The sequence below is a fragment of the Oryx dammah genome, unplaced genomic scaffold (assembly GCF_014754425.2).
Source record: "Oryx dammah isolate SB20612 unplaced genomic scaffold, SCBI_Odam_1.1 HiC_scaffold_1, whole genome shotgun sequence".
Taxonomy (NCBI): domain Eukaryota; kingdom Metazoa; phylum Chordata; class Mammalia; order Artiodactyla; family Bovidae; genus Oryx; species Oryx dammah.
In genome coordinates, this window is record NW_024070185.1 from 97,018,455 (window position 1) to 97,035,904 (window position 17,450).

The following is a 17,450-nucleotide window of genomic DNA, read 5'->3' on the forward strand; positions in this document are numbered from 1 at the left end:
CCGAGGTCCATCAAGACAGAAGTGAGACGAGAAGATGCACTTTTAAATTCTGATTTATGAAGAAAAGGTTCAATCAGGCAGTTTTCAACAGAATACAGAGATAAGCACAGGCAAAGTGTTCATAACTTTTTCTCAGAACAGAAAGACAGCAGATGGAAGAGATGGCAAGCCCACAGTCTAGAAGACCTGCTGATTATAACTAAGGCAACTGGTATGGGGTGTGAGTGGGTGGAAGGACCTTGCTTCGCATCTTGTCCTACCTTGTAAACTCTTCACGAAGGTTGTTCGGTTCTGAAGAATAATATTTAACTCGAAAGTGCAAAGCATAAGCAGGTCCAACTAAGCATTTGGAGATGGAAGGTTGAAGATGTTTTTCCCCAAGTTTTGAAGATCACAAAATGGACAAAAGGAAAAACACATTAAATCTATTAACATATCTACCACACCACTGGAAATTAACAACAGACCATACAAAGCAATCCCAGTTTGGAAAACTAAAATGGACTTTGGTGTTGACAAATACAGTATAGTTAGTAATCTCATTCTGGAAGAAAATCCTACTCATCTAGATGACTTACTGAGAGCTAACATTTTACTTTCACCCCTGACTGCCAAGATACCCCAGTGACAATAACTTTTAACAAAATACTAAGTGGACTATAGGAAAGTGACACATAAACAGCCAAGTGTTCTGTAATCTAAAAATAACTACAGTAAAAATACTTTAAAAGTATTAAATTAAAAAAAAAATTACTCATACGTAAACCACATTGAAGAAATGCGGTTACCACAACATAACATCAGAGAGCAGGACCAGATTGTCAAAGATCCCACCAGCTCTCCCATTCTTTGAATCTACTTCATAACCCACAAGAAAATGAATGTCACAGTTATAAAGTCATGTTTCTGAACATCCTATTTTTCAGTCCTCATTGGGGGAAGTGTCTAATTTCAAAAGAGGGCATAGTGTGTTTTTTTAACATCTACTAAAAACTCCCATTCAAATTTTAGACTCTTAACATTTAGCCAGTCTTAGGAAATTAAAACATCCTTAGAACTGAATCTATTTGAAAATGCTCCCAAGTTCTAATGAAAATGTAATACTTCAAAACATTGGCAAAGGAGTTCACTCTCTGAAAAAGCAGTAAGGTAGTAGACTGAATTTTGCTTACTTACTTTTCATCTGCTTTTTTATAGGTTTGGAATGATCCAGCCAGTGCTAAAAGAAAGAAAGAAAAAATTTGTTTTCTTTTAGGAATAGTTTCATCAATAAGATTTCATAGTTCCCTGGAGTTACCCTCCCCTATAAATCTTAGTAACTAAAATCAGGGCTGGGCCTCCCTTGTGGCTCAGCTGGTAGAGAATCTGCCTGCAGTGTGAGAGACCTGGGTTTGATTCCTGGGTTGGGAAGATCCCCTGGAGAAGGGAAAGGTTACCCACTCCAGTATTCGGGCCTGGAGAATTCCATGGACAACATAGTTCCATGGGGTTGCAAAGACTCAGACACAACTGAGCAACTTTCACTCACAAAACCAGGGACTGGACCAGATTATGAGCTCTTAAGCTGGTTATCTGCAACCTGCTTGGTATAGTATAAAAATATCTGTGCTTCATGAAGAGAGGTCAACATCATTAATTATTAGAGAAATGTTAATCAAAACTACAATGAGGTATCACCTCACACGGGTCAGAATGGCCATCATCAAAAAGTCTACAAATAATAAATGGTGGAGAGAATGTAGGAAAAGGGAACCCTCTTACACTGTTGCTGGGAATGCCAACTGGAGCAGCCACTATGGAGAACAGTGTGGAGGTTTCTTCAAAAACTAAAAATAGAACTACCATTTGATCCAGCAATTCTACTCCTGGATAAACATCCAAAAACCCAAAAACACACATTCAAAAAGACACATGCACCCCAGCGTTCACAGACAACCCAAGTGCCCATCAATAGATGACTGGTTTAAGAAGGTGTGACATATATACACAATAGACTATTACTCAGTCATAAAAAAGGCAACATGGATGGACCTAGAGATGATCATAATAAGTAAGTCAGAGAAAAGACAAATATCATATGCTATCACTCACATGTGACATCTAAAAAATGACAAATGAATCTATATATAAAAAAATGGAAACAGACTCACAAAAAAAGTAAAAAAAAAAAAACTTATGGTTACCAAAAGGGAAAGGGGAGAGGCATAAATTAGGAGTTTGGGATTAAACTACAGATACAAACTACTACACATAAACTAGATAAGCCACAAGGATTTACTGTTCAGCACAGGGAAATATATTCAATATCTCATAACAACCTATAATGGAAAATAACCTGATGAAAATTTATATACAACTGAGTCACTTTGCTGTACACATGAAACTAACACAATATTATAAATTAACTATTCAGTTCAGTTGCTCAGTCGTGTCTGACTCTTTGCGACCCCATGAATTGCAGCACGCCAGGCCTCCCTGTCCATCACCAACTCCCAGAGTTCACTCAAACTCACTTCAGTTAAAAAAAGAAAAAATATCTGTGCTTATGTACGTCAAGTTCATTTTTCCTGGGAAGAGTTAGCTTTCCAAAGAGGTGCTGAAAATAACCTAAAACCCTTTACCTAATTGATCTATAAAGTCCCTTCAAGTCAATGGAGCCATCAGCAGCCTTTTCCTCCTGAGTTTTCTCACGATAGAACTAAGTCTCTACTAACCTAGTAACGACCATAGGCCATGCTGCCAAAAGTCTCTGTTCATACACGGGTTTTTCGACTCAGTCCCCCTAAATTCAACAACCAAAATTCAAGACCCTTTAAATGACCCACACTGAAGATGGAAAGACAGGAAGGAATTTGCCTGAGATAATTCTGCTCTGGTCCATGAAGGTGTTTCAACTTCCTCTAGCTTTGACCAGAAACACCACTTCAGTCTTATCCACCCGAGGAAATTACAAAACCACTTCCCTCATATATAAGTTCCTCTGTAACACCCAACTTGTTGGCGCTACAGTCTTGAGGAGCCTTGGGAGCTTGACTTCCATGAAAAACAACATTTAAGAACATGACGCTGTGAGCACCTCCAGGCGAACATACGCCTCAGAGGGCAAGGACCACATGCTTAATCATCTCTTGAGTTTCCTGTGCCACACACAGAGCTGGCCACCCAGCAGGCCTTATTGGATTCTTGAGAAATAAATAAATGTTCAACATAATTTTTTTAAATGGGGCAAAAAGGGACTTTCCTTTATGGAAACTCTGCACACGTGGAACACTGCCGTTAGGACAGCAGTTGGAACAACCCTGCACAGAGCGGGTTTCTCAATAGCTGCTCAGAATCAGAGGTCATTCTGCTGACCGTCAATATACTTTCAAAAGCAACCCAAACCCTGCTCATTCTAATAATGAGAACGGGAGGGAATGAGTGAGTACAGTGTACTCTACCCCTCACCAAAGAGCCCATTACGAGACTCTGTGGGAGGAGAGGGATAAGGCAACACAAAAGCAAATAAGAGATGAATTATAACACAATAAGCTGTGAGCAGTGCAATGGGAGACATCGGCTTTGTCATCCCTGCTCCCCAGCGAGGCAACTGACTGATAAAAGCCCCAGATCCCCACAGCTGGATGTCTATCTCAAAGTCCTGTGCACAGGATGCTTCGTCTCATTGTTAATAGCTCTGAATGAGAAATGACCTAAATGCCCATCAACAAAGACGGATTAAAAAATGACTCCTCCATGTAGTGAAATACTATTCAGCCTTTAAAATTGATTTAGGCTATTATATTGATGTGGCAAGAGATCCACAGCACAATGTGAGATGGAAAAAAAAAAAAAAAAGGCAGGTAGCACCCCTTTATAGAAAATTATTATTTCCTATCGACACATGTCCAGAAGAATTTATACAGGTTATTTCTGAATGTGGGACTGTGAATGACGTCTACTTATTTTCTTTTTCACTTTTCTGTGTAGTTTCTTCCTTTTAATGAGAATATTATTTTCACAGTGGAGGGTGTGGTGGGGTGGGCCTGCCAGGTTGTCAAATTTTATTACTCATTCACCACTTGCCTATCGGGTGGTTTTTGATGATCAGTTTGTCTCATTAGAGTGAGGTCTCATTGCTGCCCCTTAGCCAAGCTGAAGTCCTGGACCCTTAAACCCTGGGAAGAAGACATACAAGGACTTAAAAATCAACATATTTACTTTCCTGCCAAAGTAAGTATCATGCTAATGGCTTGACTAAACCTGTTCTTTGCCTCACTTTCAAATGAATTTACCCATACCAGGCAAGGAACGTTCTCCCCACAACCAACCTCTAATCTTATTAGCCCCGGAGGCTCAGAGCTTAAAGGAGCTTGTCCCATTTCTTTCCTTTCTCAAGTCTCCTTATCATATTTGGAATAGAATAAATTTCAGCCCGCTGTTCCTCTCCCTCTACTGTCAAACTCTAATCTTAATCCAGGCCCCGCCTGTATCATTTCCTGAGCTGTGGTTTTCAACCCTGGCTGCACATTTCAGTCACAGATACCCAGGTTCCACCCAAGATCATTATACAGAATTCTAGATCATTAGTGTTTTCCAAAGGCTGCCAGTGTGCTCATTAAATATTTAATGCTGAAGTTTCCCTGCGTCCTCTCCTACCCAAGAATATATCCTAATAATGACCCTGGGGATCCTGAAACATCCACAACCCCTTCTGAAGACTGCTGTCTGAGGTTTGTAAAATCTTCAGCAATTTCAGAGTTTACGAGCCAGATGGCTATGGCCCGGTGTTAACTGACAGGCAGATCATGGCTGGATGCTCCTCCTGGACAGCAAACGCCCTTCCCTCTGACCACACTGCTAAAGAAGTTCCCCTCATCCTCGCGCACTGGGCCCCATCCTTCCCAGCTAGTCACCAGCCATGGAGCCTTGCCCCGAGCAGGACCTACCAGGATGGAGGTCTCGGGCTCACAAAGCTGGGAAAAAAATCAGCAACAGCTCCATTTAAAAAGCTCCTTGACCCTGCGGTGTTCTGATCAGGTTTGCTCATCTGCATCAGAGGCAATAAGAAAGCCAGTCACAATCCTAAAACGAGATGATAAAACCTTTCTTGTGTCCTACCAGTTCAAACTGACCTAACTTCCTTCTTAGCTGCAGGGGCTGACCGGACCCTGATCACTCGTATTTAATCCCACAAGACCACCCTGGGACTTAAAGACCCCGGATACTCAGGCCCAGTGTGGCATTTAGCAAATCATATCCTGTACGTGGCTTGAAGCCCAATTTAACAGCAGCAGGACCTATCTCAGATATTCACCTGCATCTGGCTAAATATAGCCAGGCCGCCTGTCAGCAGGGACCAAGACAAATGGCTGCAGCCCTCTTATCAGACTGGTAAACCAGTCACCGGAAAGAGACAGGTGCGTTTCTGAGTTCAAAGGGCAAGCTATTTAACTCAGACACTCTAATGGGTATTAGGTAGTTTCTGATCTGAATTTCTCATCCAAGTCCATCTGGCAAAACCCTTTCCATAAACTGAGATGTGAGATGATCTGGCAAAGCCCATCTGTTCTGACTGTACATAGTTCTAGAGTTATGACATATATGAGACTGGCTGTAGAATTTAATTGTCTAAAACCTACACACAAGCACTTGAATCACAGGAGAGGCTCCGGGCTTGACAAGGGTCTAAAAACTCTGCCAGAACAACCCCTGGGCCATCACATTTGAGTGATGGAACTCATAACTGGCTTTCTAGTACCTCTAGATTTTCTTGGCTCGTAAAAAGTGTCTAGTTTGCATTTAAATTAGAGCTGGAAGGAATATGAGATAATCATATCCAAAGGATATAAAGAGAAAGAAGAGAACGAACACTTTTGGAGCTTATTGTGTGTGATATTGTGATTCATAATAAGAAATGTATATTTGGTCTTCGTTGGTTTCTGGCACAGAGCCCCTAAAACCCTTGTAATTTCCTAAGTGGTAACAGCAATAAAAGTGTCTTAATATTCATAAAAAACCCCTTTCAATGACACCTGAGTTTATGTGAATGAGGTTCTTTGGGAACGCACCTAGGGATGGGGCTGGTTGCTAGGGGAACCAAACATATGAGAGCAGGAACTTTCAGTCCCATCCCCTGATCTCCAGGAAGGGGAGAGGGGCTGGAGGTTGAATCAATTACCAACGGGCAATGATTTAATCAATAGTGTCTGTGTGATGAAGCCTCCGTAAAAACTCAAAAAGACAAGGTTCAGAGGTCTTCAGGGTTGGTGAACATATGGAGATTTGGGAAGAGGGATGTGTTCAGAGGGTCACAGGTGCTCCACACCTTCCCACCCCCAATACCCTGCTCTGTGCATCTGTTTCATCTGGCTATTGCTGAGCTACATCCTATTATGATAAACTGGTAACCTAGTAAGCTAAATGCCCTTCTGAGTTCTGCACTGGCTCTGGCAAAACTGATCATACCCAAGGAGGGGGTCTGGGAACCTCCCACTCACCTATGGCCAGTAGGTTAGAAGCACAGGTGATAACCTGGACTTGGGATTAGTATCTGAAGTGTGTGTTTGGGGGCCGGGGGTGGGGCAGGGAGGTGGGGAGTCTTGAAAGACTGAGTCCTTAACCTGTGGGATATCTGACACTATCTACTTGAAGCATTCATATATTGGTGGTGTTGGGAAAAACACGCATTAGATTATGTAACATCCATTGCCTTCTCGGGCCTGAGAGTACAGAAAGGTGGCTGTGGCGAGGGCAAGGGGTACCCTGCATCACGGCGCTAGTGAGACAGGATTCGAACTCAGCAAGCATCAGCATGATGCTCTGGGCCTCCACACACCCCCCGGTCTGACACTCCTTATCTGCCTACGGGAGGGCTCTCGCCTCATCCTCAATCTCATCCAGAAGGAAGTCCTGTCAACCTGCTGTGCACACCGGCCACTCCAGGCTTCCTTGGGGGTTCATTTAGCTCAACTGCAGAGACCCCTTCCCTTCCCTTCCCTTCCCAGGTGGCTCAGCGGTGAAGAATCCACTCGCAATGCAGCAGATGTAGGAGGCGTGGGTTCGACTCCTGGATCAGGAGGATCCCCTGGAGAAGGAAATGGCAACCCATTCTAGTATCCTTGCCTGGAAAATCTCACAGACAGAGGAGCTTGGTGGGCTACAGTCCATGGGGTTGCAAAGAGTAAGACAGGACTTAGTGACGGCACAACAACAAAACAGAGACTTCCCTTGATCCGCTGTTTCCCATTCAGTGCTGATATTTGCATGTGGGCAGGAAAACCCGCGCTCTGCCAACATTCAGAAGCAGGCTGCTGGGAGGCCTGGGGCGTTTCTTGAGCTGTGTGACATGTCTTTGAGAAAGAGGCGGAAGACCAGAATTCAAGTCCCCGCCCTGCCACTTGCCTGGGGTGTGGCTGTGCACTCACCCTTTCGCTTCCTCGTCAGTGCCCCGAGCTGTCTGCTGACACTGGCCAAAGAATCCACTCCCCGTCTCTGGAAACTAATGAACCATTCATATGCAAGAAAGGGTTTGTCTGCAAACATGGTGACATTCCAGGCACCCATCGGAGTGAAGCCACAACAGTCCCTCTGCGTGTCTTTCCAGCAGTCACCATGTCTGTGCGTCAACCTCCCTGGCAGCCGTGGGCCCCTAACTACCCATCTACCTGATTCCATGATCCACAGACCGGAGAGAAAACCTCTCACAGGTCTTGAAACAAAGGCCAAAATCCCCTTTTCTGGATTCCTTGCAGCCACATGCATCACCATAAGATGCTCTCTTCTCATGCTGGGATGGACTTGGGAAAGGACTCAGGATGGCTACCCCTACCCAGTAGAACACCCGCCCCCAAGTTGGGGTGGAGGCTCCCACTTAGTGGAGCAGCGGAGACCCCTGCCCCAAATGCCTGCCCCTCCTCTGCCTGGCAGAGTCCTCTCGTCCTCTGTGGCTGCAGCCCTCCCCCTCTGACAGCGTGATCACCTCGTCAGTGACACTCAGGCTCCAGGCTCACAGATGAGAGGACTGGGCCCACAGTATTCCAGGGGACCACTTGTCTGTCTCCCCCCCAGACTGTGGCAGGCAGGGACATTGTCCAGCCTACCCGTGTGCCACAGAGCTGGCCACTGAGTAAGCTCAAAGCCACAGTACACTGAATGGCTACGGACTAAATGTTTTCTTTGTCTGTGTGTGTTGTGGGGGGGTGTGTAGGGGTGGAGGGGTGTGACACTACCATGTGTCACGAAATCAGTATAACCCAGTGGGCTGGCCACTGCAATGACAGACCAAGTTCTGAATCTTGGCTCTATCCCCTACTTTAACCTTTGTGAGGTTCCGAGTAAGCCACAGCTTCATCATCTGTGAAATGGGTCTGCTTCACGGATCGATGATGAATAATTAAACACGAGTGCTATAAAGCCTTCGGTTTGATGCCAGTCTCAGGTCAGAGTGGGGACTCAGTAAACAGCACCTACCAGACCATCCAGGAGAAAGCTGGGTGGGTGCAGGCCAGAGCCCAGGCTCTCAGAAGACAGCTTTGATTTGTAAAAATAGAGCCCATGCCCCTGCTTTGAGCTGTGCCCCGCGAGGGCTGCAGATGGATTCCTGGGTGGCTTTCCTGCTTTAATACAGAAAAAGGAAACAGGAGGCCCCAGCCCCAACTGCTAAAAATAGGCGATGCCAATAGACTTTGACCTTGCTTCAGGGCTGGGCAGTGCACTATGGAAACCAGGCTTGGCTCTTTGCAGGGAGCTGGGGACGCAGAGAGTTGTGCCAAGAGCCCTGCCACTGCCAGCCCTCTGATATGAATATCAGGGGCTGGGTGGGGATGTCATTCTTGGCAGGAGCCTCTACCATGGTGCAGTATGCCACTGGCCAAGTGAACCGTCCCCTTCCTGGCCCCCATCTATTACACCTGCCACCAACTGCTTCATCCTAGACCCTAGGAAAAAATCAATGGCTCAGCAAACCTTTCCAAAAGGTCTCATCTAAATTGCTAAGGTCTCTCCTACAGGCAAGGCAGCCTTGGGGTTCCAGCTAAGCTCAGTGCATCACCTCTGGGAGCCTGATGACTTATGAGCCTGCCCACCTGGAAGAAGAGACCCACAACCATGATGGGTTACAAAGCCCTTTCTCCTCCCTTAACTCACAGAGTCCCTCAGTTTCCCTGTGAAATTGATGTTACTGCATCCACCCTGGTGCTAAGAAAACTCAGGCTCCAGAGTACCGTGTACTGAAAAGAGTGCCTAAACCTGAAATTGTAAAAACCTGGGTTCGTGCACGAGCTCTGCGACTCACTCAGTGACTTGCCAAGGTCTAAGAACTTTGGTTTCCCCACCCAGAAGACGGAAGAAATTTGACCAGTGGCTCCTAAGGTCCCTTCTGGGGCTAAAGACTAAAGTTCTAGGTTGTATGCCTTGTTACCACGAGTCACCAAGTCAAGAGGAGAAGGTCCTAAGTCTTAGGATCTAATTAGAAAGGTTTGCTCACATACACAAATAATGACCTTGAGGCCAAATGAGCAAACCGCCAGGGAGGGTGAAATAAACTTAGGTTTACACAGAGGAGGAGAAACACTTTGGGAGTTCAGGGCAGGCCGCATGAAGGGCTGTCATCAGAGCTGGTCTTGAAGGATGGCCAGAATTAAACGGGATGAACTGAAAGTGAAGTTGCTCAGTTGTGTCCGACTCTTTGTGACCCCATGGCCTGTAGCCTACCAGGCTCCTCTGTCTATGGGATTTTCCAGGCAAGAGTACTGGAGTGGGGTGCCATTTTCTTCTCCAGGAGATCTTCCCCACCCAGGGATCGAACCCGGGTCTCCTGGATTGTAGACAGATGCTTCGCCGTCTGAGCCACCAGGGAAGTCTCTTAAATGGGATGAGGAAGGGCATTCCAGGAGCTGCACCAGCATACGCAAAGTGACTAAACAACAAACATCACCAGAGCCTAGCCTGCAATGAGCCCCAACTGGAAGGCAGACTGATGAGAAGGGGCTGGGAGCTCCCACTGCGCCACATGGCTTGGATCCTCAGTCAGGCAGATAATGGCCCTGCACCTGCTCTTGTGAGGCAGAGAAGCACGCCATGTTCACAGAGGGCAGGCTGGAAAGGCTTTAGCACCTTCAGAGTCTGGTGTATGGCCTGGGAAGGATGCCTGGATCCCGCTGTGAACATCCCTCCTGCCACACGGGGCCTGGGCACCGGCAGGCAGGAAAGCCTGGCAGCCAAGTGAGCAGAGGCTCACAGCAAAGACATTCATAATGGAGTCCCCTCTGTGGTTTTCAGAGAACTCGAGTGGCTGGGGAGTGGTCGCCTGGGGTTAAGGACATGCCACCAGGGCAACAGATACTTGGCTCTCAAGGCAGAAAGATGGGTATTTTCTCCCTTCTGACTAGAGGAGATGTGAGGGACAGTACCCTGCCTCCCGTTTAGTCTCAGAATCACGGGACATTAAAACCAGAAGGGTTCTTGGAAGAACACATCCAACAAACGCATTTTACAAATGAGACTGAGGGCAAGGGAGAGAAGGTGGCTCATCTAAAGCCCATCAGACCAGGAGCAAGGTTCGGGCCTGAACTGAGCCCTGGGCCATAGACAATCTGAAGCCAAAAATACCATATACAAAAGGACAACAGGAAAAGCAGCTCTGGGAAGAGGAGGACTGACAAGTGTCAGATGCTGGGGACAGGAAGGAGAACTCTAAATTCAGCACCGAGGAAGCAACTGGAAATGGACTCTGATGTAGGTGTGTAAATGCTGGAGAAACAGGCAAAGTCCCTTAAGAGAAAGCAGTAAAAGATGGACAGAGAGAAAGAGACACTGAGGTGCAAGGAAGAAATCTCGAGGCATTCGGGCTAAATGACCTCGGTCTTCTCAGCTGGAGGCGAGGCCATCCGTGAGAACAATCTCTATGGGGACTGGATTAGAGGTCCACGGTGCAGACTCAGAAGGGGAACCCTGGGGGCACTTCAGGGTCCACTGGGGGCTCATGAGGCTCCAGGAACAGCTCGGGGCTTGGATTTCACTGAACCTGTGATCTGTGCTTGGGCCAGAAGGCACGGCCCGTAGCCTCTCCACCAATACCTGGCAGTCCTGGAGAAGCAGCAGAGGAAGCAGATGGGCCTGCATGCGTGTTGAAGGGGGGTCAGGGGACAGTCACGGGGGCAGGAGAATCAAAGGGCAAATGGGGACACAAAGGACATGCCTGAGGCTTGACCGGGAGGGGAGGAAGACCAGGGCAGGAGAGGGTTGTTGAGGGCCAAGGCCACACGCAGAGGAACTGGAAGGAGGGTAAGAAACAACAGAATCCTGGATCTTATCCTGGTCACAGGATGAGAAACAACAGAATCCTGGATCTTGGAGTGAATGGACAGTGACAGGACCCAAGGTGCAACTGGGTGAGGTTTGCGCAAATGAAACTTCAGTGAGAGGAAACCAGGTCTGGAATATTTAGAGGCATCAACAACTTGAGTTCTGAGTTTGCCCCGGGAAGAGGAAAATGGGCACTTGAGGCCTTGAAGGATGGGAAGAGAGTGCTGAGGTCAGAGGGTGCAGCAGTGGGTGGTCCAACCTCAAAGGAAGCAGAAGTACACGGTGGAGGGGACAAAGGATAGTGGGTTGCCCTTCCCTGAGCCATGGGGGCCCAAGGGGGAGTCTCCAGCTCACAGAAAGGAATCAGGACCATGATCTCAAGGAGGAAGCAGGATGCTCATGGCAACAGTCAGGGGGTAAGGGAGGGGGCTGCAGGCAGACAGGAGGTCCTGAAGGTGGGGCAGAAGCTGGTGGTATAGAGGGGGCATCCAGTGGTTGCAGGGGGACACATCTGCCCAGCAGGCACTGTAACCCAGGCGCACTTAAGCCCTGGCTGCACTGCATCACCACAGATTGGGCACCACACCATCCCTTTCAGGCAGACCCAATTTCCAGGCATCAACTTTGAGTATCTCCTTACAACCATCATGCATAGCCCCAGGAAGTATTTAAAAAGTGTCTTTCAGGTAGAAAGGCTTAGCTACACAGGAGGAGCTCCAGGTCTCAGTTCAAATATCTCCTACCAGAGCACTCACCCTTTCATACTCTGTCTAAAATAGCACTGCCCCTTACTCTATCTCCTCACTCTGCTTTATTTTTCTTAACCCTTATTACCACCTGTCATATTACACAGGTATTACATACATACACTGCATTATCCACTGCTTAGAACAGAGCCTAGTGCACAACAAGCACTCAATAAATATTTTTAGATTGCTGAATAAATTCTCTTTGAAACCCAAAGCTAGATTCTGCTGGGAATGGAAACTCTGAAGTCTTTCTTGCTTTTTAAAAGAATAAAGCTGACAGTATGACAGTCCTTGATTTCAAACTATATTACAAAGCTACAGTAATCAAAACAGTCTAGTACAGACACATAGCTCAAAGGAACAGAGAACCCAGAAATGAACTCACATTTATATGATCAATTAATCAACAAGAAAGGAGGCAAGAATCTAAAATGCAGCGAAGACGGCCTCTTCGATAAATGGTGTGGGGAGATCTGCACAGCTACAGATAGAAGAATCAAACAACTTCTGTCTCATACTACACACAAAAATAAATTCAAACTGGATTAAAGATTTAAACATAAAACCTGAAATCATAAAACTTGCAGAAGAAACCATAGGCAGTATGCTCTTTTGACAGTAATCTTAATAGTATTTTTAAATATGTCTCCTTAGGCAAGGGAAACAAAAGCAAAAATAAATAAATGCAATTATACCAAACTAAAAAGTTTTTACACTGTGAAGATAACTATCAGCAAAATAGAAACGCCACCTACTGAATGGGAGAAGATCTTTGCAAGCGACATATCTGATAAGGGATTAATATCCAAAATGCACGAAGCTCTCCTACAACTCAACATAAAAGAATATCCACACGATCCTATTTAGAAACGGGTAGAAGATCTGAATAGACATTTTTCCAAAGAAGACACACAGATCTCCAACAGACAACATGAAAAAATGATCAATATCACTATCAGGAAAATGCAAATCTAAACTACAGTGAGGTACCCATCACCTCACACCTGTCAGAATGTCTATTATCAAAAACACAACAGAAAACAAGTATCGGCAAGGATATGGAGAATAGGGAACCCCTGTGCACTGATTGTTGGTGGGGATGTAAACTGATGCAGCCACTATGGAAAAGAATATGGAGAGCCCTCAAAAATTAAGAACAGAGCTACCGTATGGTCTAGCACTTCCACTCCTGGATATTTATCCAGAGAAAACAAACACACTAATGAGAAAAGATATATGTACTCTTACACTCATCGCACTGTTATAATAGCTAAGATATGGAAGGAACCCAAGTGCCCATCAACAGATGAATGGGTCAAGAAGATGCGGTACCTATACATACACATCAGAATACTACTTAGCCATAAAAGATAATGACATCTTGCCATTTGTGACAACAGGGATGGATCTGGAGGGTATTATGCTAAGTGAAATAAATCAGACAGTGAAAGACAAATATGGTTTGATTTATCACTTATGTGTGGAGTCTAAGAAACAAATGAACAAACATTACAAAACAGAAACAGAATTAGAGATACAGAGGACAAACAGGTGGTTGCCAGGAGGGAAAGAGGGAGGGAAAAAATAGGCGAAGGTGATTAAGAAGTACCAATAGCCAGCAGTTGCAAAATAAATGAGTCACAGGTCTGAAACGTACAGCAAGGAGAATATAGTCAGTAACTATATAATATTTTTGTATGGCAACAGGCTATAAATAGGCTTATTGTGGCCATCATTTATAAAGGTACAGAAATATTGAATTACCATCTTGTGTAACAGGAACTAACGTAGTATTGTTGGTCAATTATAAAATAGATGAAGAAATAAAACGAAAGAGTGGTTCTGAGCTGTGTTGAGTTCACTTACTCAGGCACCTCCACTGTGGACAGTTCTGTCTCAGGCAAAGCGAGGGAAGTCTTTGCTGACCAAACACAACCTCCTGGAGCCTGCAAGATGGCTCTCGAGCAATGCCAAGACCTGCTCGGACCGCCCGGCCCTGGAGCCCACTAAGCCTGGGTGCGATTCAGCTGTGCTCACAGCACCTGCTCTCTACACCTGGCAAGAGTCCACGAGGAGAGGGCGGCACAGCCTCTTCTGCTAGTTAAAAATACGCACAGCATCCCCAGAAGAATTCTTATAATGAGATGTCTTTATACCTACTCTAGAGATATGCCTACACTGCACCCTCGTGCTTGGAAATGTCTCCCTAGCACATCTCCACATGCAACAAGATACTGGACACCTCCAGGGTGGGGCGTCATGGATGCACCAGCTCACATGGGCACCAGCACCTCCATCCCAATGCTCTTTACCACGACACTAATGCAGTTTTACTCCTGTCTTTCTCTACCGATTTCTAGTAACCGTGGAACTGTGATTAGCCAGTCCATCGTGTAAGGAATCAAAGGAATACTTACCGGAACCTGGGCAGAGTCGAGGAACTGGAGGCCAAAGTAATCTGTTTCCACCAGGTCTAAGTGGTACACAATCTGATCAAACAAATCCTGGCCTTTGGCATGTTTCTGGAAGATAATGGGTAGATGAAATTTTAGGAGGTGACAGTTGATAAGAAACAAGATTAAAAAAAAAACAAAACACCCAAACAACAAAATCACTTTCCTCTCTCTACCATACACATGTGTCAGAGTACACAAATTTATTTAAATGCAATTTTTTAATTATAATACAAACTCATGATTAAATCTAAAGCATACGTGATGACAAGAAACCCCCACCAAACTACTACTTTATAGGATGATTAGGGAACCAACACCCTATTATGATAAATGGTTAATAAATAGAAAAAAAAAAAAGTCAAGCATTGATCCTGCCTTTAGCTGCAGCACTAGGAAACCAAAGAGTTGCTGTTGTTTAGTTGCTAAGACATACCCCACTCTTATTCGACCCCGTGGACTGCAGACTGCCAGGCTCCCCTGTCCATGGGATGTCCCAGCCAGGAATACTGGAGTGGGTTGCCATTTACTTCTCCAGGGGTTTTTCCCAACCCAGGAATCAAACCCTCATCTCCTGCATTGCAGGCAGATTCCTTACCACTGAGCCACCAGGAAAGACCAACCAAAGAGTAGATGGCAGCATATACAAAAATTAACTAAAAATGAATCAAAGACCTAAATGTAAGAGTTAAAACTGTAAAACTCAGAATAAAACATACACACAAATCTTCATGACTTTGAATTAGGCAAAAGCTTTTTAGCTAAGACACTAAAGGCACAAGCAACAAAAGAAAAAAAACAAACTGGACATCATCAAAATGTAAAACTTGTATGCTTCGAAGAATACAAAGACATGGAGAAAGTACAAAGACAACCCAGAATGGGAGAAAATTTTACAAATCACACTTCTGATAAGGGACTTCTCTAGGACATATAAAGGATTATTACAGCTCAATAAGAAAAAGACAAATACTCAATTTAAACACAGGTCAAGGATATACAGAGATGAGGGCTTCCCAGGTGGCACAGTGCTAAAGAAGCCGCCTGCAGTGCAGGAGATGGGGGTTCAACCCCTGGGTCAGGAAGATCCCCTGGAGAAGGAAATGGTGACCCACTCCAGTATTCTTGCCTGAGGAATCCCATGGACAGAGGAACCTGGCGGGCTACAAAGGGGTCTCAAAGAATCAGACCTGATTGAGTGACAGAGCACACACACATACAGAGAGATGGAGAGATAGTTCATCTAAGAGAGATGAATAGCTGGCATATCAAAAGATGCTCAACATCATTAGTCATCAGGGAAGTGCGAATCACAACCACAATTAGACACTTCATACCCACTCGGAGGGCTATAACAAAAAAAGACAGGTAACCAATGCTGGAGAAATTGGAACCCTCTTATATCGCTGGCTGGATGGGAATGTCCAATTGTGTAGCTAATTTAGAAAAGAAGCCTGGCAACTTCTTAAACAGTTAAACACAGTGTTACCATTTGACCCAGCAATTCCACTTCTAGGTAAATATCCAAGGAAAAAGGAAAACATTATGCTCACACAGAAACTGGTACAAAAATGTTCACAGCAGCATTATTCAGAATAGCCCCAAAGTGCAAGCAACCCGAATGTCTATCAATTGATAAATGGATAAACAAAATGTAGCATATCCATACAATGAAATACTATTTGGCCATAAAAAGGAATAAAGTTCTGATACATGCTACAACATTGATGGACTCTGAAAACATTATACTATGTGAAAGAACCTGGTTATAAGTTACAAGGGACCACATGTTATTTGAGATGTCCAGAACATTAAGTCTAGAGACAGAAATTAGATTGATTGATAGTAACTGCTTAGGACTGCCAGGTCTATGGGGTGACAGCAAAGATGAACAGAGTTTGGGGGGGCGGTTAATGAAGTGTTCTAAAATTGACCATGGCCACAGATGTGCAACTCTATGAATAAACTAAAACCCATTAAATGTGTATGTTTCAGGTAGGCAGGTGAATGTATGGTATGTGAATCTCTATAAGTAAACTACTAAAAATAGCAGAGAGGCAGAGTTTTTCTTTAGAGTAGTATTCCAGAAATTAAATGAAGAAAGAATAACAAAACTGTGATATCACAATTTTGTAGCTTCTAATGAATGGCAGGCTCTAAGTATTGGATGCCAGTGGTTACTAACATTGCAATAGGAGACGGATAACCAGGTGAAAGACATCGTACCACCCAAGGTATAATCTAGCTCCCCACACCTCTCTTTCCACAGGGAAAAAAGAAATCTACCTTGCGACTGGTTAAACCACTAGATCCAACTGTAGGAAATGCAGAGGAACGTTCTAAACTACAAAGAACCACAATTGGCAAGATCCAGCCTGTGGGAAATTCTAGAAACTCCTCAGGACGAACGACGCAGTTTTCTCAACAAACAGAGTATAGGGAAGAGAAGAGATTGAGAGGAAATGTACAGATTGAAAGAGATTTAAAAGACATTTGTAAACAGGCAAGCTTAACTTGCAGTATCCAGGGATGCACAGTTGGGTGAGCAATCTTGGAAAGACAGTAAAGAAGTGATTACAATAAAGTCAGGGTAGGTGTTGCTCTTGGGGCCGGGCATGGGGCTGGGAGGAGGCAACATCTGTGGACTTCCGGCTGGCTGGCAGGGTTCCAGCTTTTGATGTGGGTAGTGGTACCAGGGTGTCTGTCTACTTTCTAGTAGTTCATTAAACTGTACCTTTTTGTTTCCTTTTTACGCCTCTATTTGTGTTATATAAATAAACAACAATAACAAAAAGTTAAAAAAAAAATAAAAACTTCATCAGTGAATTAGTCTCCTTCCTTTCCGGAAATACTCCTCTGAAAGCAACCATTCAATACAAGATTCCAGAAGGCTCGACATGCAGGGGCATTCTCTGTAAATGAATCTAGTGGAGAAATAAGGTGGGATTAGGGGTGGGCAAAA

The 17,450-nt window shown here is 44.8% G+C and overlaps 1 protein-coding gene across 5 annotated transcripts in view; it reads right to left on the minus strand.

The window, feature by feature from the left end:
* Positions 1–17,450, minus strand: part of EPB41L4B (erythrocyte membrane protein band 4.1 like 4B) — a 141,803-nt gene that overhangs the window by 91,185 nt on the left and 33,168 nt on the right. For all 5 annotated transcript variants that reach the window (XM_040237352.1, XM_040237367.1, XM_040237360.1 and 2 more), the window contains exons 2-4: positions 14,453–14,557; positions 1,177–1,219; positions 261–339 (exon numbers count right to left, since the gene is read on the minus strand). In XM_040237352.1, coding sequence (XP_040093286.1) covers positions 261–339; positions 1,177–1,219; positions 14,453–14,557 — 227 coding nt within the window. The remainder of the gene's footprint in view (positions 1–260; positions 340–1,176; positions 1,220–14,452; positions 14,558–17,450) is intronic.